This window comes from Hylaeus volcanicus, chromosome 1 (genome assembly GCF_026283585.1).
Source record: "Hylaeus volcanicus isolate JK05 chromosome 1, UHH_iyHylVolc1.0_haploid, whole genome shotgun sequence".
Classification (NCBI taxonomy): Eukaryota; Metazoa; Arthropoda; class Insecta; order Hymenoptera; family Colletidae; genus Hylaeus; species Hylaeus volcanicus.
Window position 1 is genome coordinate 34802524 of NC_071976.1, and position 24068 is coordinate 34826591.

General features: G+C 47.9%; 1 protein-coding gene across 3 annotated transcripts in view; it reads left to right on the top strand.

Annotated features, from left to right (window-relative positions):
- The first annotated feature begins 1134 nt into the window (after positions 1–1134).
- The window catches only part of LOC128885119 (uncharacterized), a 192351-nt gene continuing 169417 nt past the window's right edge, over positions 1135–24068 (top strand). For all 3 annotated transcript variants that reach the window (XM_054138949.1, XM_054138956.1, XM_054138964.1), the window contains exon 1: positions 1135–2191. In XM_054138949.1, coding sequence (XP_053994924.1) covers positions 1849–2191 — 343 coding nt within the window. In that variant the 5' untranslated portion in view covers positions 1135–1848. The remainder of the gene's footprint in view (positions 2192–24068) is intronic.

Below are 24068 nucleotides of genomic sequence, written 5' to 3' on the forward strand. Positions count from 1 at the left end.
GAGGTCAGGAACGGCCCGTACGACGAACGAGGGTCGTTGGCGGGATGGTCGGTGCTTGGCCTGGCCAGGAGGGTGTTTAACCATTCGGAGTCTCTCGGATCTGCTCGGACGTTGTCGCGTTTAGGTTCCGCGAACCGCCGCGGAATCGGGTTACAACGAGAAGGTGTACGTATGCCAGCGGACACTGGATCTGACACGCGGCGAGCACTGACACGCTTAGGGACAGATAAATACGCGCACGACTGGAGGACAGGTTCGGAGCCAACCAACGGAACCACTGATACTAAAATTGGCCAAAGCCGAACTTATGGATAGGATGCACGCAACGCATACGAGGATATATGGCGAGAGGCACCACGAATCTCTAAAAATAACCGTCAAATTGACCCGCTCGGTAGTTGTAGCGGTTCCCGCCGTGAGGACCTTTACGGAGGGAAACGGAGAGCCACCCCTGCGATGATTTTGTGCGCGGTATCATTGGCAAAAAAGTACACGATCACAAATGTCTTACTTGGTAACGCAATCATCGCTCCCTTGGTTTAGATGGACAGGGGTGGATTTCCTACACCGTCGCCTGTACTTTTTCCCAATTACCACGCGTGTTCTGGATCGTCTAAGCTTTCTCGCTTCGCCCCATCTTTTCATCGCGATCAGCCTCAAACCAGTCTAGTTATTACCGTTGCCATAAAGAACAGAAACAAACGAAACTCGAGAATCGATTTTGGGAAATAGTAAAAACAAATAGCCGCACGTACATAGTCTACATAGGCACGGGTATCGATGATGGAAACGCGTGCACACGAACATAGAACGCGGTCGACCGCGCGTTCGAAACGGAGCGGACCGCGCAGGTGTGCGTTTCCCTGCGAGCGACTACAAGCACCTGAACACGCCGTCTGCGAGTCTGTTGGTAGAGAGGAGAACGTAGATCGGAACTCGGGGGCGCGCACACGGCCGAGCGGCGCGTGCAGGCACACGACAGATACACCGTACACGGCAACGCTCTCGTCGGGCTTCGGAACGCTTTCGCGCACACTTTCGCGCAGAAGCTATCGCGCTTACGGCTGCGGGGTTGAAGGTAGGGGTTGGAGCAGGTATCGGAAACGGGTGGGAGATAGGGGAGTCGGTCGAGGGTAGCAGCCGGGAGGGTTGTCAGCGGGATGAAGGGGAATTTCGCGCGCTCGGCAGTCGGTCTAAACGCGGTGCGGCGTAGTCGACATTGGGCGTCGGGCCACAGCGGCGACGCGGTCTCGGCTCGGTAGTACGCTCGGAACGCGAGCACGCGCGCGGCAAGTGTGCGAAGCGCGACAAGACACGAGGAGGATCGAGTGCGAAGCGCGACTGTTTACCGTATCGCGGTACGCGGACAGCATTCGAGGGGTACGCACGCACACGCGTCGAGCGGTCCGTGTTTCGCGATCGACGTCGATCCCGCGTGTGGATTACTACTCTCGGTTCGCGATTTCGGAGTGATCGATCGAGGATTCATTCCCGTGAGAGAAGAGAAAGCAACCGTTTACGTTCGGGATGTACGCCGCATCGGAACTCGGCTGATCTCCGTCGATCTTTGTCGACCCGACGAGCGCGACGATCTTTCCTCGGGAAGAGGATCGCGTTAGATGTCTCGAACCGCGGGAAAAGTGTGAGAATCGTCGGCGAACGTTGGATTTGAGAAAGTGCGGGCACGCGGTGATTTCGTTCTCACGCGAAGAGATAGGCGGAGAAGACGATCGTCGGCGGAACACATCGTACGCGGACGCGGACGCGAATACGAGCAACGTTCGTGTTCGTCGGGTCGGAGCGAAGGTGGAGGAGGCGGCGGCGCACGATGAGACGGACGACGAGAGGATGTCGCGCGGACGTCGCGGGATTCGTCGTCGTCGTCCAGCAGCCCCACGCCGAGCGGAGGCCCGCGACACCTTGGAGGACGGCCGCGTTGCTCGAAGCCTGAAAGGATTCGGGCCCATGGTGTGCGATGATCTGATGGGACGAGTCATGTCGCGTGTCGTCGGGACGCTGCCAGCTCGTTCAACGCTGCTGACGAGCGTCGCCGCGGCGCTCTTCGTGCTCTCCTGCTGCAGGTGTGCTCGTGCCAGCGAGTTCCCCGAGAGAGAGTGCTGCGACCTGGTGTTCCCGATTCCAGAGCCGACCGGTAGATCCACGTCGGCGCCAACACCTACAGGCAGAAGCGGTAAGTCCCATTTCTTCGTTTCTTCATCCGGATACACTCTCCCGTTCCGGAATTTCTCGCAGAAGACGATCAAATTGGTACGCGTAGTTGCCATTTCATATAAAACCTTTGTGTAAATTCTTGGAACTCTCACAAATTACGTATTTACTCGGGTTTTCCCAGTATTTATTTACGTTGTTTAAAAAACCTCGCCACGACCCCAAACATAAATACCTCGAACGGTTTATTTCATTGTTTATTTTCGACCTACGCAACGCTCGTTTCAACTAGGACGCGTCGACGCGTGCTAATTTTCTTTTAAATATTCTTTACGTGCTCACTGCTCGGGATGTCCCTCGCAAATAGATTGATCGCGTGTCATTCGAAGACGGTCGGAGCGCTTTAGCTATTACGGTATCGCTCGTCGAGAAAATCTATTCGCGTCTTGGAGCAACGTAAGCTCGTAAACAACGCATTCGCGGTTTTTCTATTGCTCGTTGTTGTAATTGATCGAATCCATGACCAACTTTGTGTGGCTTATCGAGCACCGCGAAGCGTTCGAGGGTAAATATATTCCATGGTCGAGGGCCCGTGTTTCCTTTTAAAGACATTCGTTTCGCTGGCGATTTGATAGAATGCTCCAGTACGGGAGAAGAGTAAGCCAATAATTGGACAGGAACCAATAACTGTACGGACGTATAGATTGGACGTATTTTGTTAGCCACCAGCCAGCTATTACAATTTCCGTGGAGGGACGAGCGGATTATTGATTCAATTAGGATCGTTTATTAATTCAACAACGACGGTTTATCGACGCTAGTTCGCGGAGCGGTGCTAATTTAAGTGGCGAAACGGGAGCGTAATTGAGTTTGCCCGCTTTTAGCGCGCGAGTCAGTTTTGAATCTTCTTCCTGGTTTCGATTTCTCGCGACCTTTGGAACGCGTGGTTGCTCTTCTCGTCGATTTTTTTGTCGATCGACAAAGGGTTGACGGTAGCCGTTGTCGTAAATCGGTGATATCTATGGGTATTTCGACTTCGAGCGGGACGAAACGCGATCGAAGCTTATCTACCGTGTCTATAGCCGCGGAGTAAGTTTCAGGGTGGAAGTCATTTATACCCCCACGGAATTCCTCGGTGGCGAAATATCGCCTACGTGCTCGTAGAGTGTTAATAATGAAAGACGATCAGCCTCATCGGCATTTTATATTCCTCGTCTCTTTTCTCTCTCTCTCTCTCTCTCTCTCTCTCTCTCTCTTTCTCTTGCTCTATCCTATCTATCCGTTCAAAGGTCGAGGATGAACGACGACGGTTTGCCTCTGCTCTGCTATTTTCATTCCACGCTGTAGTAATGTCTTTATCCTTTCGAGCAGTCGGTCACTTTCTCGCTCTCTACCTCCTTTATATACCTTTCTTCATCAATCTCATTGTCACGTATTCACGGTATTTTCGCACTTGGAACTGTACTACTACCGCTTTAGCTGAGCTTGCGCTTCTGCTTACCTATGTAACGCTTTCCGTATTACGGTTTAATGCTCTTAGGGGGTATCGTTCCGGAGCACGCGATAAGCGATTTGTTTATCCGTTTATCTATTTATCGCGTTGGACATTTCATACGTTGGTTCCATGTTCGAAATCTAATTTCTTCTTTCGAGATTTTCTCATTTCAAGAGAGCACGCGTTAAACTCGGTTGACTTCCACTCAACTTGCAAACAATCCTTGAGAAAGAAGTTTGCCTCTTTTTTAACTTTCAAATTTAAACCGAGAGTTTTCAACTTGGTCGCTTTCCATTCAACTTTGAGCGTTGCGCGGACAACGAGCACTCCGAGCCATATTCGCCGCCTAAACAAGTAATCGCTGGTTACCGCGTACACGTACATCCGAGCGTTCACGTTTCCGGCAGCGCGTACACACGGTATCGGCGCACGTGCCGAGCAAAAGTAATAACAATAACGGTGACTTGTTACCGTCTTTCTAATTGCGACCAAAGCCACAACGAGCGGTCGTCGCGAGGCGAACGGTAAAAAGTATCGCCTAAGGAACCGCGCACCGTGAAAAGTCGAGGCACGAGACCGTGCAGAACAGAAGGCGACAGTCCGTTTCGTAAAGGATTCCTCCTTCGAAAAAGCGCGCGTCCTCGTAGAGCGGGCAAAGGTTTTCCAAGAGTTCGTGCCTCGACCCGCCCTCCGCGGCTCCTGGCTTAAATGTCGCGAGTCGGCTCGCGACGAAAAAAAAAAAAGAGAAAAAGGAAAAGAGGGAAAAGCGGAAAAGACACGCGGAACGTAGAAGGCGGACGGCCGAGAAAAAGGAGGCGCGCAGCTCGGAGATGGAGGAAAGAGGGGAACGAGAAGTGGCCCATTGACGTTAAATCGCACGGTGAGGCGCTTTTAAACGTCCTCGGTGTTTTCATGCGACCTACTTTTTGCCAGCCTCACCGTAACGAGGTTGCTTTCGAATAAATTCCAAGTATCTTCGAGCCGGCGTCGGCGCGGCGTTTCCGCTCGTTGCATCCACGAATCTGGGATTTTTTTTGGCAGGCCTCGCGCGCTGGATGTTCCCCGAAAGCATTAGGTACACCTCACGGCGTCGATGTTGTTCCCGTTCTATGGAAAACAATCGACCGTGAACGGATCTGCACGACCGGTTCGTCGAATGCTCGCGTTCGTTTAGACGTTGGGCTGATTTTTGTTAACCGTTGACGATTGATTTCGATCACGCCAACGTGCCGATATGGATGTCGAATTCGACAAGGCACGCGCTATTTTCAACTAGAAGCTCAATTTTTTTTTATAATTCGCGAGCCCCATAGGCTACCGTGTATCAAATTTTCGAACGATCGGAATCGAATCGCGTACAACTAGTTTCGAACTGGTGAATCGTTAGTTATTCGCTTGTGTGGAACGTTCGAATCTGGCCTTGTTGCGAATTTATGGTACGGAGGAATAATCGGCGCCTCAAAGATCAAGTATATCGGAGTGTACTATGTATACATGTCCGTGCAATCTGTTTGAATATATCGTCGCTGTTTATAACTGCGATTCTGCAGAAGAATTTAGCTTCGGCAGCGTTGCTCGCGAGAACATCGATACAATAAATTTTACAGAGCGCTCAATTTTAGAAAAGGTCCATGAATTCGTAAAAGAGTCGAACGCGTCTAGTTTTACGTTGTACGGTAAAGGGAGGTCGATGATATCGTACCAGCGAACGTCGATGCGGAATATCGGTTTCTCGAGAACGCGCCATTTCCACGATCGTTGACTCGCTTTTCGTTCCCTCCGTGTCACTCACATTTCTTCCAAAATTAATTTTAACAAAATCAATCGGTTTTATTAGGTCGCTTCATTATCGTCACCTAGCATTCCTATTTTATTTTGCACGACCTCGTTTCTCATTTCCCCTCGTCGAATTGTTATCGTCGCCATCGCAACCTTTGGAAGGACCCGTTATTACTACTTGTATCGCGGCAAAGGGAACACCTCGAATTACACGAATTCTCGTCAAAGAAATGACTAATTAATTGGTCGGCAACCTCGGCCTTCTTGACCTGATACACGGTTCCCTTTGAACTCGACCTACCACCACGCGACCTCGATCGTTCGAAGGGTTTGCAGCTCTTGATCTCCACGGTGGATTCGTTTCTAAAATATCGCGATAAAATTAATAATAATCGTACCTCTTCGCCGTGCAACGCGTACAAAACGGTATCGATTTCAACGATAGTGCCTAGCGAAAGTATAAGAGCCAAACTTTGAAATATCGAGATAAATTTCAGCCGATAGAAACCAGGACGACAGAACTATCTCGGATACGATTCGATTAAACGACTGAAATTTGATTAATTCTCGCTACCCGTGATCGTGAAAGTCTCCTGCGCATTTTAGAGGTCGCCCAACCAGCACACGCTATATACATATTTCATACGGTTTTCAACGGAAAAACAGTGACAGCCCCCGGACGCTTAATCCCCGAAGTATTTGCTGTCGAGGCTCGAAATTAATTCCGCGATCGTTAATCACGCAGAGATGACGTTTCACGTGCTCCGAGGAATTGTCTTTCAACGGGCGCCGTCTCGCGAGAAGCCGCGACGCTTAAAATTCCTTGCAGCAGTTTCTTCGCCGTTCCCCCGAGCGCAGCTCTTTCGCGTGCCCTTGCACTTTTTCGATGCGAGCGTTTACGCGAGCTTCGACCAAGTATCGTTATCCGCGGATCAGTTTGGCGAAAACTTGTACGTATAAGTTTCAGGTGTAGTCTCCTTTTTAATCAATAATCAAAAAAGTTTATACGATAGACAATACGGTTAGAACACGCGGTAGAGATCCTTTCGTTGTTTCGTTTCTTCGTTCCAGCGAAACGCACACTCTGACGCGGCGTGTATTAAAATATTCGTTGAAATCCTACTCGCGTCTAGTTAGACAAATTTTTATTTTACCCCGACGCAGGCTGATAGTCATTTTCTTAACGAAATTCACGAAAGCACCGCGCGTGATTAGCAGAAATGGAAATTAGCTGAATTGCGTGTAACCCGTGCCGCTATGCTCTACTGTCGGCCAGGGACAGTAGAAAAATACAGCATTGGTCCGACACTCGAGAGGCGCGTCGACTCGCGCAGTTGAAAAAGCCACCGCGGCTGTTGCATTCGATATAAGTTTTTATCTGTCTTCTAAGGTGACAAATGTTGTTTTTCTAATCCTTGTATTTGTTTAAAAAACTTGGAACGCTCGCTTTAGAGAACCATCGTTCTACCGCGATCGATTCGTCGTCGGTCCAATTCTACGAAACCGATTCGTCGTACAACAAATTCTTGTAATAAAGCGACCGAATCGTCGAATGTAACGGCAACGAAAAAACGAATAAATAACGTTCCAAGGAAACCAATATCGGGGTGGAGACAGAAGTTTTCTGCTCCAGCCGGCCTGCGAGGCAGTCTCCCGCGGAACTGTTGTACAAGCAAAGGGGGGAGGGGTCGTTGAGAAAAGGGCGATCCAATGAGCTCCAGTTCCCATAACTGCCATCGATCATCCGGGAAACATTATGTTCATAAAATTTCACCCCGTAGTAAGAACAATATTTATCTTTATAAATCTGACGATCTAACGTGAATATTCTTGGAAACGGATGTTTATCCGAAGATATCAATTTTTAATACTTCCCTTGCATCTAAAGCAGCTCGTTTGTTCGTATAACAAGCCCTTCTTCGGAAATCTTTCTTCCGGCATTACGTTGTTCGGTGTAGCCTCGTTACCTGTCCGCAGAATTTCATCTCGAAACAAATACTTTCTAGAAACGGCAGAATTTTCATTTTTTTCTTTCGCTCCTTTGACGCTTAAATTCCAAATAGGACAATTCGACTCCAAAGGGACATTTGGAAATACATAGCGAAGCCCACAGCGCTCTTGGCGATGTATCAACGAGCCGAGTGATCGAGTTTCGCGAAATTGTTCCTCGTTCGCTAAGGTCAAATTCGAGCATTCGTACCTCGAATCGGATTTCGGGAATCGGATCCGGAAATTCGATCGAGATTTCGAGTTTCTCTTTAAAATGTGCGCGCGTTTCCAACTCCCGCTCTCGCTCGGCGACGTATATTACACCCGCTCCGGGCGGAACGAAGAATGACAACGAATTTGATTTTTACCATTGTTCGGTAGATTCTGAAAATCCGTATCGCGAATTTGATATCCATTCCGGCTTTAACGAGCGCAAAATTGAAATCGTCGTTTCTACCCTTTCTCGTTTATCCGTCCCGGTAGCGGTCGCTTCCGAGGCGGAACGCGTGCTTTTGGAATACCGCGACAAAACATCGATGAGGTTTCTCCTTAAAACGAAAACTGTGACAGATTTATTCCACATTTCCGTTGCGTTATTTCGATATAGGGACTGCTATAAAAGAAGAATCGATTTCGCGCAAGTTCGATATTACCAGACACCGTATTATATTTTTACGCGAGAAGAATGTCGAGCTCGTATTAGGAATCTCGGGTCGTAGAGTTTTCCTTTTAATAATAACTATACGAATAATAGCAATAGCGACGCTATTAATAAAATTTCTGTTGGAGATCGTACAGGGGAGTACACCCTCGGAATTCGATGAGTGCGCGTTCGGCGCTTTACTTGCCGTAAACCTGCCGGAAATAACGAGGTGGGAAATGGGTGCAGGCTTCGGCGAGCGAGGGACGCGCGAGTTAAGGGATAAGAAATACGAGGGTGGCGATGATGTTACCTGGAAGTCAACTTCACCGAGCACCGCATAAACGACAGACGCGGACAGAGTTTTTACGGGCATGCTGCTCGTGAAACACGCACCGAGAACCGTGGCGTAACGCGACTACGACCGATCGTCCCTTCCTGTCGAGAACCAAACGATCGCTTCATACACGAGTGAACTATTTTCGCGGAGAATTCGCGATAAACGCCCTTTCCCTCTCGAGAACTTAGCCTCTAGAATGTTCGAAGAGTCGATTGCATAGGGTGTACGGTAAATCGTGGCGCAACCTGTGCTAGACGAGCAGCTAATTCCCTACGAAGAAGCGAGTAACGTCCTGCTTCGAGAAGACGACCTCCGACAACGTTCGCAAAGTGCGTCGTTCTAAAGTTGCGGACCGAATGGCCATTTTATCTCGTTATACAGTCTCGGACGATAGCCTGTTCAGAATGGACGATCTAAAACAATCCTCCTATTCCGGATCGAAGGACAGCGATAGACGGACATTTAATGTTTCATTTTGTTAAGTATGCGCCTCGGGTCACCGAAACGGACTTTACGGTGCCGCAACGCGTGTAGCTATGCTTCGAAACAACAAAGACGAGAAATTAGTAACCGGTATTTCGTCGCTTTGTTTCCGGTCGGAGGGCTGGAAGCGAATCTTTCCGGTACATCGAGGCGAAGTAATCTACCGTCGTGGACGATAATCCTTTGATCAGCGAACAGATATATAGGTTATCGGGTTTCTGGGTTACCAGAGATTAATAACAGAGAAATAATACGAAATCGTGACACCGAAAGAACCAATTATTCTCGTCGCGATCAGAGGTTGTTTGCTCGTCGTGGAACGGTTCTTTGTCTACTGTAAGCACTCTTCGGATGATTATTAAATAAATTCACGAGAAACAGTGTTTGCATATCCCTCGGCCTTTGACGCGATTTATCAAGCGTACGCTCGCCAGAGGTCTCTGGCTGGCTGGCTGGTTGGCCGTACGTGTGCCTTCCGTGAAATGCAATCAGCATCGCAATTATCGACACCGGCAACGTCGGGTCAACATACGCACGCGTATATTTAATTAACCGTTTGCGGGTCGCGGGTATCGTTGAAATAGTGCCAGCTCTCGTACGTTCTATGCGAAACGCTATACGCGAAGCGATTAAGTCGCGATACGTACAACGATTGTCTCGTTTCACGCAGCATGGCTTTCACCCGATTTCTACTTTTCTCGAATTTTTCATTGTCGCGTCGGAGCACCGGATCAAACGTGGTAGATTTACTTTAAAAGCAATTTGCATGTATGCAATTTGCGTCCACGATGACGTGTAAAACGAAGCTGTTTTATCTTTTCTCGTAAGGTACACTTTCCGTAACATTTTTCCGTATGCTCTGGATTTTGCCTCATCGATCCGCGCACCTCCGTGTTATCGTTGCGAACCGTAGAGATGAACCTGGAAAAACGCGTTTTAATAGTTAAAAGATCGCAAAGTATGATTATTAATACATTCGCCGGTCGGTGACTTCTGACGCCGTATGCAGTAGGTACGATATTTCTATCGCTGCATCACCGTCATCTTGCTCTTGTTTTACGATCCTTTTTTCGGATCCGGTTCTCCTTTGGCACAGTTTTAAGCGCGGCAAAGCCTTAAAAAAGTCAGTCGAGTCGCCAAATATCTCGCCATACCTTTGCGCCTCGCGATGGTGTGGATGTATATTTTTATTCGCTCTGTCGCGGGTGTAATTTTCGTTTAATTTAAAAAAATATATTTCTGGACAGAGGATTAATGCTTACAAAAGACGTCCAATTCCGTAGCGACTGCTGGTGAGCGATTCATGTAATCCAGATTTGGAAAATTGTCCACGGTGCACGGACTAGAGGGTAGCTCGCTTTTTAAAAATATTTTTCGTTCTCCTTTTGTCGTTTAAGCAGAGCATTGTACGGTGAAAATACTAAAAAAAAAAAAAAAAATAACGGCGACCCAGCGTAGCCCTCCGACAAATTGAAAGCCGGGATAATCGAGCCGCGTCGTTCCGTATTTAGAATTAAGAATCGCTTGGATATGAATGCACGGTTTAGGAGCGCCGCGAAAAAGTCGATTTCGCGTGGCAAACAGCGTATCATGAATTGTACCCGAGGATCTCTGGGTAAGCTCGGAGTAAACAGGGCGTAAATATACCGAGTCTTCGATGCGTGACTCGAGCGAGCGACTCCGTACATGGACCGGATATGTAACGCGATTACCCAGGTGTCTGATGCACGCGTGCGCGTATGCGTACAGGAGTATCCCGCGTCTTGATCCACGCGTGTCGATGGCAGATGCACCGACGATCACCTTTTCGACGGGGCTCGATTTGTAACCAGATTTAATACGCGATCGTCGACGCCTGGTTGGCGATGCGTAATCCCGATGTAACGGAATATTTTACAGCGACGCGTATATATGCGCACGGTATCGTAATGGTAGCGGTTTCAAATCCTCGTGAGAGCAAGTTACGTCGATTGTTTACAGCGTGTTACGTTCAGCGGGAAGAATTTCTGAAAATTGGATCGCCCCGCACGAATGCAAACGCGTACCTCCGAATCGTTGCGTTGTCGAAATTTTGTTATTTATGGCGACCGCGATTCGCGGGATTCTCGGAAAACTAGCTCCCGCCCGGCTAGTAATTAAATAGGTCGAAATATTGGCTCACGTCGATGCTTGGAACACCGCGGCGATCAACGACGCGCCGTGATCCTATGAATACCGTCTCAGGTTTTCGCGTGCGGCCGGTTAATAGAATTTTCGAAATTGAAGGCGATAGGGAACGGTGAAACTTTTGGGAGGATCCGGTGCATCCGGGCAAATATTAACCGAGATTTAACGCAGTTGGTCGAAGGCAATTTAGGAGGACTGAAATCTGGAATTCGTAATCGTTAATCGGAATAAAATTTAGTAAACGCTGCGCGTCGCGATGATCGTCGGTTACGATCGAAAAGCCAGAGGCGAATTGCTCGGAAAAATACAAGTCGAGTCGAGCAGGAAGTCGGCGGTTGGGGGTACCTCGAGGGCGAAGGGGCCCCGGCACGTTCCCGCGCCAGCGTTCGACACGAAAGCTTTGCGAACGAGCGCGTTCGCAGGCCTTATCGGGGAAAGGGCTAACCTACCCGAACCCTTCGACTCGACTCCCCGAGAGATCTAATCGTGGCTGGTTTCCTTCGCTCGCCAGCCGGCTGCTCGTTCTCGTGCCGTTGGCTCTTACATTCTTGGAACGCGAAACTACACCCCGTGCCACCCTCCGCGACCCGACTCCCTTTTACGTCCTCCGTCGATGCCCCGTCACCGCCTCGGACAGATCGAATTCGTGCCCGTCGATCGTTTCCCGAACACCCCCTTTTTTACGCGCTTTACTTTCGAGAGGAACACCACCAACCGATCGACGAAAACGCTGATATTAGAGAAAACCCGAACGTTTCTCCTGTTTTCCTCCTCGTTCGACCTCGTCGTACTCGTAGCAGAGACATCGAGACACCGCGTCAACCAGTTATTTACGCTTGCTCTCAATTTCAGTTCGAACAGTATATTTTTCCGCGTTCGTAGGAAATTTACAACGGTCGGTTATTAATATTTTTAACCTAGCCCCCGGCTGCCCGTCGGATCGCCGGTTTTTTTTTTACCAACGTGAAAAATTCCACGCGAATTTACACATTCATTTTATATCTCTTTTTCGGTATTTTTGTTATACGCGTCACAGAACTGCTCGGATATTTCGCGTTAACTAGAAAACGTTGTAAAAAAAAAAAAAGAATAAAAAAAGAAAAAACGGAAAATACTAGAACGGCCGCAATTATTCGGTGGTTTCTGGTTTTTAGTTATTTCGTTTTAATTAATTCTTGTTAGCGTAGCGACGACGACGGCATTGTCTCGACGTCGTTGCTTTAACGATCGCTGTATATAAAAATAGAGACGAGGGAATGGCGGGGCGGGCAATAATTGTTTCATCCGTTTGTCCGATACTCGTCTGTACCACGTGCATTATAACGTATCGACGTTTCGCCCCCCATTGTGCAAAAAAGTGGCCCCGATTCATCGCGGGCCATCAACGATTTTCTGCTTTCTCGTCGAATAAATTTCGATGTCGTACTTTGGAATCGATTGCACGGATGGAATAACGCTAACGCGAACCGTGCTCCGCTACGCGTTGCTGTGCTTGCATTAAATTAATTAAATTTAATCTGACGATGACAAAGGGTTGCCCGTTCCAGAGGACCCGCGAAAGAAATCATCGGTGCATCCGGGCAAATATTAACTGAGATCCGGATGCACCGGACGATCGATCGTACGCGTACACCGGGCCAAAATCGTCGATAGCGATACCCGTTTCATTCGTACAAAGCCGGTGATAATAACGGATACTAGCGGTTTATTGTTTCGTAATGCGGTGAGCGAGTATGTGCCACGGTTAACGACTTTTCTAGACGCGCAAACGATCGCGCCCACGCGGTGCTATAAATTCGCGAATTCGAAAGGAAGTCTCAGGTGCGCCGCGAAATTGTAAATAATCGCCGAACGGATTACCGTATTCCCAAAATACTTGGCGATGGTCGCGCAGGCTTCCTCGAATTGCGCGGCGTGTCGATGCTGTAAATCAAAATTTACGGTACCATCTGTCTCGTTTTATATGAATCTGCGGAAAAGTAAAATTAACGGCGCGCAGAGGCTCCTATTATTTTTCGATACGAGAAAGAACAATATACATCGATCGGAATGATTAGACATTATACGCGTAGGGAATCAAGTTCGGTCTCGAGTCCTAGATAAGGGACTCTCTACTCGGTAGACCGATTCTTTACGAAACTTTTGTGTGACAGGTGGAACGAACAACCATCTTGTACAGCTCGTGGAAGGATTACCGGTACGAAATAGGCAAAACGGAAACGAATATAAGTACTCGGATCACCGTCGGCCGGTTTCCCTTCAGCGGGGCGAGAGCCACCCTCCGAATTAGCCCTTTGAGTTTGTTTCGACGAATCCGTGTCACGGGCATGGCGCGTCGCCAGGCATTTTCACGCCGACGCAATTAGCCAAAGCTTCCTTTTTGACAAGATTACAGGCTACTCTGGTTGGGGTTAATTTTATACATAACGGCGATACATTTGGCGCCTTCGTCGTTTGCACGATCCTCGTTGCGCGTTACGTTCGGCGTAGTCCGTAACGGCTACGATAAGAGAACCGTACGAAATCGGCTGGTTCTTTCTTCCTTCTAGTTTCTGGTAGCCGAATAAAGAGATTTGGAAATTGGAAATCTGTCCAGGTAATTGGGATTCGTGTCGGTACGCGTCGAGCTTCTCGATTTGTCAACTAGTCGCAAAGCAAGCAGCGGCGATAAAGAGAAAGGGAAAACGTCGACTCGCGAAAGTTCTCGTCGGGGAAAAAGTTCACCGGCAAAGAACGGAAGAAACAAGTTTTCCGCGAGGGGGTCGAAGCACGAACGTTGACGCGGGCGGTCCTCGACGCGGCTCGTCGAGCACGGAGAAGAGACAGCTTTTCGACGGATAATACGTCAACGTCGATGGCCTCGGAGAGCGGTCGGAAAATTCGAAAACGTCGTTAGAGCCGCGATCGGTATTCGGAGATCAAAGAGTGTCGGTTCACGGAAGATGCTCATCCGTCAACGCCGACCGCGAAGCGAAAACGCCTCTCTCAGGTTATCGATTTTCATCGAGTCACTCGTTTTCCTTTCCCTCTCCGTCTCTCTCCGTCTCTCTCCATCGGCTGTTTCGCGCGTTTCGTTTCCCCGGGCGGCGCGGCGAAATTATAAACGAAACGACGGAATCTCGTGACCTCGGTTTCGTGCGGGGCATCGATCGAGTCGACCCCTTCGACGTCCTGCCACTGCCTCTGCCTCTGCCACTGCCGCTTTCCATGAATTTCTATTTACCCAGGCATTCCGTGAGCGTCGGCCGCTTTGGCAAAATCGAACCCCGCCACCCGGAATGTCCGGAGATCAACAGCGTCCTCCGCGATCCTCGATCGATCGGCGATCGACCGCTAGAAACGACTCGATTGCGTTACCTCGATCACGCGCCTCGGCTGTTTCCGTTAACGACGGAAACGTCTCATCGATCGTACGATCGCGACATTCGCGTGAAATCCACGATTGCGCTCAAACTCTTGCCTTACTGTTCGATCCACCGAAAACGAATGCGAAAATTAAGGAGAGTTCAGGCGTTTAAAACGAAACGCTCGCGGCTCGTCCAGCGGTGGGACAAACCGACCCGTCGAATTTCCACCGGCTGGAAAGTTTCTACCGAGGCTGTCGGGAAGCAAACGTCGGGTGTTGTTGAATTTTGCATCGCGACGAGTCGCCGCAACTCGCGTGAAATAAGCATACGCGCGGAGCTGACGGCGTCGGTCGTTGGCTGCGCTGTTTTCGACCGCGTTTCCCGGTACCGCGTAATGGAGCTTACCGGCGAAATCCTGTTTTCGCAGACTTAACTCGAGGTCTCGGGCGACGCTCCAAGCCGGAAGGAAGGCGACCAGCCTGCTTCCGGGTTTTAGTCGACGGTTTCCGGAACGGTGTTTTCCTTTCGGTGAGAGTTTCGACTCGACTCGCGTGCATTAGAGAGACGCGTCGATTCGCGACGTGGCCGCTGCGACCAACATAAGTCTACTTCTCGATGAAAGTAAACGAGAGGTTCGTTTGAAGCGTCTCGAGACTTTCCTGAACGTTTACCCTGTACAACTACATAGAGCGACTCGAAGAGGCGTACGCATCTCAGGGTTATTCGTTTCTAAAATAAATTGGAAGTGAAACGTTGACTGAGTCATCGAGTTCAAAGAACATATATATATATATATATAAATTACCATTATTTCGATTCCGTAACAATCGAAGATATTAGCCAGTTTTCGATCCTCGTATATACGCCCCTTCGAGTCGCGTGTTGGGGTTCGCGAGACGTCTTTGTTTTCTTTGGCAGTAGTCGAGCTCGAAGGCTGTGCGACGGCAGCGTCGCGTCGCCCCTCGTCGCACCCCTGCGACGCGTGCAAGCGCGAAGTGATGCGGCTCGCTCGGAAGCTGCATTCTAGCACGCTAATCCGACTGTTATTCCCGGGACTTTGGACGAGAGAAGCCTCGACCTGACCCAACCTAGCCGAGATCTAACCTAGCCGGGTTTGTCTCTCTCGAGAGATCCATCGGTGCGAGCTTCCTCTTTGGGGCTCGATTTAACCATTCGCCGCGGAACCAATGAAATATGCATAGTGATCCCGAAGCATTCACTTCCGAGCCGCTAATTAGCAGGAAAAACCCTGACAGAGGAGTCTGTTTATCCATCGCGCTTGCTCCTTTTTCCTCGGGCCATCCTTTGACTCCATCCTTCCTTTAATTCATTTACTTTGCCCAACTCTCTCCTTTCAGGGAGCTTGAAAGTTGGGGAACGGTGATTTCCGCGCACATATACTTTTTCAAACTTTCTAACGGAGTTTAGATCGTTTGTAAATACACGGGGATGTTCGAATCGATGCCTTTGCGATCTCGCCCCGATTCGTAGCATTGTTAGATGTCTTTCGTTATAAAAATTTCGATCGATACAGAGAGTCGATTTTTTAAGTCGGCGAGCCAGAAAACTGCCCTAAGAACCGGCTCCGCCACGATGGAAGCGCGCAAGCGAATGCGAGCCGAATTATATATCGGTCGCGCAGCAACAACTTCCGATTGCTAATTAGGAGCGAATACAATGCCGGAAGAACGGTCGAATCCCCCTTTGTTTCCATTGTTCCTGCCGCGTATTATTCGGCTACTGTAATTGTGATCGTAATCGAAGGGTACGCAGCGAAACGTTGGAAAACTTTAGGCTTGTAATTTGTATAGCTCGCACGAGCGAAAACAAGGCGTCCTTACATAGACGATGGAGACTCCGTTTTCCCAACGAATTTTGATTCGAGTCGCGCAATCGGCAAATTAATTAAAGTCCATGGTGTTCTGGCTTACTTAGGCTTGAACTCATTCCGGCCGAGAGAAGTCGTACATTTTTCGTTGTAATTGTTGCAGTCGATATTCATCGAAGAAATATCAAAAGGTTTTTACCGTGACGCATACCGAGTGGTGTAAAAACTAAAGTGGTGTCTCGAATCGTTTATGTCCATGATTTTTCAAACTATAAAGGACCGAATTATTCGGTCGAAAACGTTATCGGAAATATATTTGATATTTTGTTCGGCGATGTAATATTTTATAGCGTTACAAAGTATAAAATTTCGAATAGCAGACGAAAGCAGAGAATTCCAACTACGTTGAAAATGTAGAAGTAAAGTTGAAAAGTTGTAGTATACGTATCGGCGAATGGAATTGGACAAGCTCGTAATGTAACGTTCTCGCGATAAGAAAAGAGGACAAAAAAAAGTGAAAAGCCATTGTTATCAAAGGCGGTTTCACGAATTAAGTGGAGGAGAACAAGGTCCCAAAGCAGCCGGTTGTCGCAGTGCCGTGGCGCAAGCCGAGTCGCGCTATGCGGCATAATAATTATCGTCCTTCGTTCGTGGCTAACTTTACGGAGTGGAAGTTCGCGCGGGTAACCCAATTGCGAGAGAGCGACGAAGGAGAGGAAAAAAAAAATGAAACTTAATGGCTCGCCCCACGAGGCCCGCAGCCCCTGCAACAATTTCCTGATTTCCTGCCGCGGAACTATGGTAGAAAATTTCGCCGCGTTTCTCGCAAATCGGATTTGTCGAAGCGCAAAATTATCACGCCGTTACACGGTTCTTGCTACGTTCTGTTTTTCCTAGAACCGTGGACAACGTTCGCGTCGAAAGTGGACGATCCATTTCGCGAACACGGGACTCTCTTACGCGGTGAATCAAATCGAAATAATGGTGGAAGGAAAATATCGTTTCCTCGACGGTATTCAAAGACGCTTTGCGCGCAAGAAAACACGATCAAAGGACGCAAATTGCGCGCGAGGATGCAATTTGCAGCGCGCGAGATCGAGAGCGGGGGACCATCGATGGCTTTGCTCGACCAACTCTACGATCTCGCCGATAACGGGTAGATTAATAAAAATGAACGAACGAGAAAAGCGTTTCTCTCTTTTTTTTCGACATTCGTCTGGCGGAGCGAAATCCTTTATCGCGGAGCCGCTTCGTCCGGAGAAAATCCATTTGAGCGTTTCGGTGCGCTGATATATTTAATTATCTCGGCGGTGGTGGGACGGAAGATGGCGGAGATAATTCCTGTAAGGGGGGAGACGGTGAAACTTTTGCACTCGAACTGCGTTACGACGCCCGGCAGAAAGTATAACTCTCCTGTCTTATTAAATATAGATCTAGCTGGCAATTGGAACTTCCGCCCGAGCAGTTACTTCCGCCGCTTCTCCTTTCTCGCGGTTCGGCCGTCTTCTCTCTGCTCTCTTCGTTCCTCTTCCGACTAGACACGCTTAAGCGAGTCGATATTACACGTTCCCTGTCGTGTTCTTTCTTTTCTCGCGAAATGGATTCCTCTTCCTTCGGTACTGCAATCGGAAACGTCAGTCTATCCGCGTCTTCCGTCGAAAGATCTCCCGCGCTCCGTGACGCCATGCGAGAATGATTATTCTTTTTATTGTTATTAACATCGACGAGATTAATTCTTTGGATACGAGTAACAAATTTTAATCGGGTCTATCGTACTCGTCGGGATGAATACGACAGGGAGTAAGGAGGTCTTGGTTCCATTTGTCGAGCATGCGATTAATCATTGAAATAACCCGACTCGATCGAACTTGTATCGAATTCGAAATAGGAAGAGCCCGTTTCGTGTCCAAAGGCAATCCATCCGTTTGGCCCAGATCGAATCGATGACTGCGAGAAGATGAACAAGACCCATTTTACAGGGGTTTATTTATAATCGCTTAGCAATGAAACGAAAATAATTTAATAAATCGAAATCGTTAATAATTCACGATCCACGAATTACTAATTATCATTCAGTCGCATCCGCTACGCAACAATGCGCGCGGACTCGTTAGCGATCGCGAACAAATTCGACGAAAAAGGAATTTTATATTAATCAACGAGCAGACCATATTCAATACGTATCGCGAGTGGCCCGATCGAATAAATACCTGAAATACCGGCGGTAATTAAAACGGCATCCGGCAGGAGAGCCGGCAAACCACCTCACAGTTCGATTAATATTCCGAGAATCAAATTATAGGGTCAATTTACGCTTCGAAAGCGGTCGGTTCTTTTTTTTCTACGATCGTATCTGCCCTTTCGCGTCGCTGGGGCCGATAAGTTAACGAATGAATATCGTGCTCCGAAAGAGCCTGTCGAGCCAACGTCATCGTCAACTTTCCTGTTTTTATTTATCTTCGTAAATTAATCGCTCTAAGAAGACTCGTGCGATTAAATTACACGATAAAAGATTGGTTCACGTGTCGAAGGTAATTATCTTCGCTACGATAATTAGAAAGAAATTTGCTACGTCGACGATATTTTCGACGCTACGACGATCGCGAGTTGTAATAAAAATGTTCGCTTGGATACGGTAGCAATGCCATTGATGAAAAAAAAAAAATATATAAAAATGTTGTCGTATCCAGAACGTTTCCTTTGGAAGCAAGGGTTCGTCTACGTGTCCTCGTTAACGCGGCTAATCAAGGTTCGAGCGTATTTATCCAGGTGTCGGTGGTGTAAGAGACGAACGTAGACGAGAGGAAAAATTTCGCATCCGGTCCGAAACAGTTTGGTGCTGTGCGGGGTCACCGAGAGGGTGGGGCGAACCGTGAAAGCGCGACGGGGCTGAGGAAGGAGCCGATGTACAATGGACAATCCAGCGAATCGATATATGGGACAGTGATTTTCAATTATCGGCTCGGCAGGAAATCGTTGCGCCGGTGCTGTTCATCCGCAGCTGACCAGCAGATCATGAGATGTTATCGTTTTCGGCGCGTGCTGGGGCGCGGACAATGAGGCGATCCTCGTCAGAAAATCGGCTCGCTTCAGGATTTACCTGGGCACTCGTCGCGATTGTTCACGATCGATTCGAACGCTTCTTTTGGTACCTTTTTTTTTTTTGCATAACCTCGTGTATAAAAAAAAGTTAAATTTGTCGATTATTCAAGTTTCGAGAGCATTCGTCATCCTCTACATAGACCATTGCGCGATCACGAGGCCGTTCGCGTCGAGTAAACAAACTTGAACGTTGCGTAACTTTCCGTCCACGCGTTTCTCGCTGTACCAATATTTTCTCCAGTTTCCTCTGCCCGGACCGCGATATCGTGTAACCCGGTATTTATTTCTGATCAACGACGCTTTTATAGACGGGCAAACAATCGATGCCGTCGCGTTCGAATCTTTTTTTCTCTTTTATTTCGTAAGCGGAAAAAGGACCGCAAACACCACGGTGCAGGTTTCACGCGCGTGCGGTTTCTGTCGAGGGAAAAATAAATTTCTTCTTCTCGTGTTTCGGGAAGCTTGCAACTTTTGAAATTTCGAACTTTATCGAAATACGTCCTTACATCGATTTTCGATAGTAACTATTTTTGTAACAAGCGCGTTACATTCGAGACATCTTTCTTGTGCTTTTTTTTGTCAGGGATGATCGGACTGTACGGTATTTCGACCGGTTTCGTTGTTGCCGAAAAATTCGCGACGCGTACGATAGAAAAACACGGCAGCGAACGTCGAGTGAGATTATTGTTTCGACGCGTGCAGTCGCGCGAAAAATCATTGCTCCGATTCGGAGGAGAGGGAAGTTAGCGCGAGTCGCGCTTGAGAGATTTGCAAGGGATTTCCCGTGGAATTCGTCGGCCGGCGATTAAAATGTTTTCCTGGTCGCGCGATAGACACGAACGCGTGCACGCACGCGGCACTGGTGGACACGGCCGGAAAGAGGGTCAACGGGAACGCGAAATCCTCGTTTCATTTCGATAGAAAGTCGTGTAATCCCCGCTGTCTCGCCGGTATAAATCCAGATCCCGTTGCGAAGTATCATCGCCGCGCTGATGATGTTATCGTGCTCAGTTAATTATCTGGTATAATCGCATTTCGTGAAACGACAGAATTCCTTCGCGCGGAAAAAATCGAAAAATCGCTGGTTCGTTTAATACCTCCCGCTCCGCGAGTTCTATCGGCCGGGGTTACACGAAAACAGTACCTATGCCTTTGGTAAAATAGCGAACGCTGCCGTATCGTAGGTTCTCGTTTTTTTTCGGTGGTTAATTAATATTGCTTTTTACCATGGCGTAATTTTGCCACGTCATGGTGTTTGGTTATTTCGATTGTTCGGTCTGTAGACGAAGTGTATCTGTATGTAATTAATTTTGCAATTATTACCGTGCACGTTGAACTCGCGAAACAGATATCAATTTATAATAAAACGCACGCGGTAGCTTTTATAGTACGCGAATATACACGAAAATTGTAATTCGTCAAATATGAGTAGCTACGTTTGATGTCTTTGAATTTGCTTCAATTTATTCGTGAAAATTCGTTTAGTTTCAATGAGACTTGGATTGATCGGCGTTGATACACGCGACGAATAAATTGGGATTACGGAATGAAAGGTGCTTTGCCGATGTTTCAACAAACAAAAGTATTCCGTTCTTTCTTCGGCCATCGACCGAACCGAATCGAACTATGTAGCTCATAGAATTTTTCCACTTTGGTTGCCACCATGATTTCGTGAAAGTTATTGGTTTATTCTCAAACATCCAGCAATCGTTGGAGTGTCTCGCTCCATATATCGCGTCATCAATATTCAATCATGATTCCATCATCGGATACGCTTTTCGCCCGAGTATCTTTGCCACGGTCTCTCTCTATTGCAACCGATGCGTACTCAATGGCAACAGACGATACATTGTATCGTGGCGTCGGTACATCGCTCAACAAATTAACAACGATATTTCCAACACCTCTTGTCGTAGCGGTAGCAATGATTTCGGTGTTTTCCTATTATGATTATTATATTTTTATTGCACCGTTTACAAAACATAATTAATTCGGACGGGCAGTGTTATCGAGAATGTAGGTTGACCATTTTCCAAGGGAAAGGTGTAATTTTCTCGAGATTAGATAAATGAAAGTTTGGTATTTTCATAGGGGTATCTCTTATGTCTTAGAAACGATAGGGAAACTCGAGACAGGGTGTAATACATACGCCGAGGTCTGTCCTCCCATTAGTTACCGTAAGTATCGCGTTGTTAATGGTTCCACGGAAATACTATCGCATGGTTAACGACGCGATGATCTCGCGTCACAGCATCTTGATGGATTCGAGTTTATCGTATTACCACCGCGTTAATCGTCAAATTTAGCAGGATTAACAAACGGAGAGCATTTTAGCGACTAACGCTACGTCGAGGCGCATTTCTGGGGTTTCTCTTGAGTTGTTGAAGCATGTAAGTCGCGCGATACATTCCCCGCTGTCGCGTTCCACCGATACAAAGTTTCAAAACCGTACAGAAGTTTTGCCAGAATCCCAGAAATTTTTAATCGCGAAATTTCTTGGAAACGACCTCGCGATTCTCTCCCGCCATCGTATTCTCTTGCTACAAAGTTTTAAAATCGGCCAAGAGGTTCGCCGTAACACCGAAAAATGTAAATCGCGATATATCTTGGAAATTACGTCGCGGTATCGTGGATTCGCGAAATTCTCGGTATATCGTTTTTGCTATCGCGTTCTGATACAAATTCACAACTTTAATGAAAACTTGGTTCCTTATCTCGTAAATTTCAACTAGCAGAATTCCTTGAAAACTGTCGTTTAATTCCAGAATTTTACTCCATTTTCGGCAACTTGGTTTAGTTGAAACCTGTTTTTCAGGAATGTCAGCTTCTGTCGTTGCAGTACCGATACGTATAGGTATATTATATATAGTTTCCAGAGTCATCTAAGCGTAGAGTTTGCTGCAGAAGCACCGATATCTCACGAGGTCGGTACTTTGCGGTTCGCGAGACCCAAAGTCCCATTAAACGGTTTATTCTATAGCTCGTCGGAGGTCCAGAACTCCGCGGAGCTATTTGTCGATAACGAGAAGTATAACGCACGTGCGTACGCGTCGCAGTATCCGCGTGTCGCGATCCTGGATCTCGTTAATTAGACTCGCCAATTTTTCTCGAGTTTTTTAAACCATCGCAAGAAACGTTTTTTTTTTTATCCAGTCGACGTTGATTGCATTCGAAATTATTTCGGCGATTCATCGCTCTCGTCTCGACGAATCGAGGTCGCGTTTCAAGGTAAGGAAAGGTATCATCTTGGAGATTAATTCCCAATTTACCACTTTCTCTTTCGATCGAGAACTAATAGTATCTATGATTCGAGTATAACAGAATCGCCATTATACGAGCTAATAGCGTATTTAGCAAGCGTTGGGTAACATAAAACGACCCTGTGTGTACAATAGGGACGTTGTAATTATCGATTACGACGAACAAACGACGTCGCTGTAAAATAGAGACGACTAAGCGAGAGACGTCGTTGGTCGTAGATCTTCGCGAAGGAGAAGGGACATTAGTCCCCGTTGATATATTATTTGACGATATTTTATTCCGGTATCTCAAACACCTTCGCAATAAAAAAACACGGATGTTCGGTAAAGCGAATTCTTGAATCGACCATACAACGACGAGCTAGTCCAGCTCCAATTCTTTTCGTCATCGGTTGGTAGGCGTCGAAAAATGACAACGATAATCGCGTTCCCGTAACCCGAAAACCGACCAAGAAAAAACGCATAGAGGCTAAAAATAGGGTGGAAAGTTGTTCGTGCACACGATAGGTTCCCCCGTGGCACTGCGGTGACAAATCGATTCGTGCCTGGCAATTAAAGTCTTCCACGTTGGCGTGTGTCTCGATGCGATCATTATCTGCGTCGTGATTGGGCTCGCTACCGGCAAAGAACCCAACTCGATGACTCTTATTCGCGCGTTGCCTAGACGTCTAGCCGATTCCACAAAGGAAACCTTCGACAACCATTTTTTGTTCACGTGGTGCAACGGCCAAAAACGTGGAAGCGTAACCATCCAACGTTTCGCTTTCTCGCTTACACGCTGTCCACGTTTCGCTCACTCGTGGCACCCGCGTTTCCTTTAACGCGAGACTGTTCTTTGGGAAGTGCTAGCGGATAGTGCATTCCGCGTGCAAATGGATGGGCGTTACATAGGAAAGAAGGAAACGGTCTTCGGCCAAAGTTACCGTATCGCTATCGAGAAGTCGCTCCGAGAGGGAAGCTCGGGACAGGGTGGTTTCTTCGTAAGTTAGTTTCGGTCTGCGGGGACATTTTTAAAAGTTGGAGAGCCCGCCAAACTCGGCCGAGCTTCGAGCTTCGAGCTTCGATGTTCGAGCATCGAGTCCCCCGCGAGAAGGCACGCCCGTTTACGGCTCCCCGTCTAGTTCTCTATTTTTCGCGACGCACTTTGTCACCTTAACAGCTTTTATCTCGCGACGATTCGCGCGCACGATCGTGTCCCCCATTATCGATTTCATTTCGTTTCACGGCCGCTGTTTCCGCGGCGCGAACAGGGGGTCGAGGGAGGAGAAACGGCCTCGTAGGAACGCGAGCCATTTCCGCCGAAAGAATCGGCCGACGTCGCGGGACGATAGACGGTTATTCGAGTGTTTTTCGGTTCGAAGCAATCTCTGAAGGCAACGACGAGAAGAATCGATCGATCGCGCTTGCAAATTGCGCGCGATAACGGAATGGCTATACGAACCTTCTCCTTATTTTCCACCCCGTCCATCC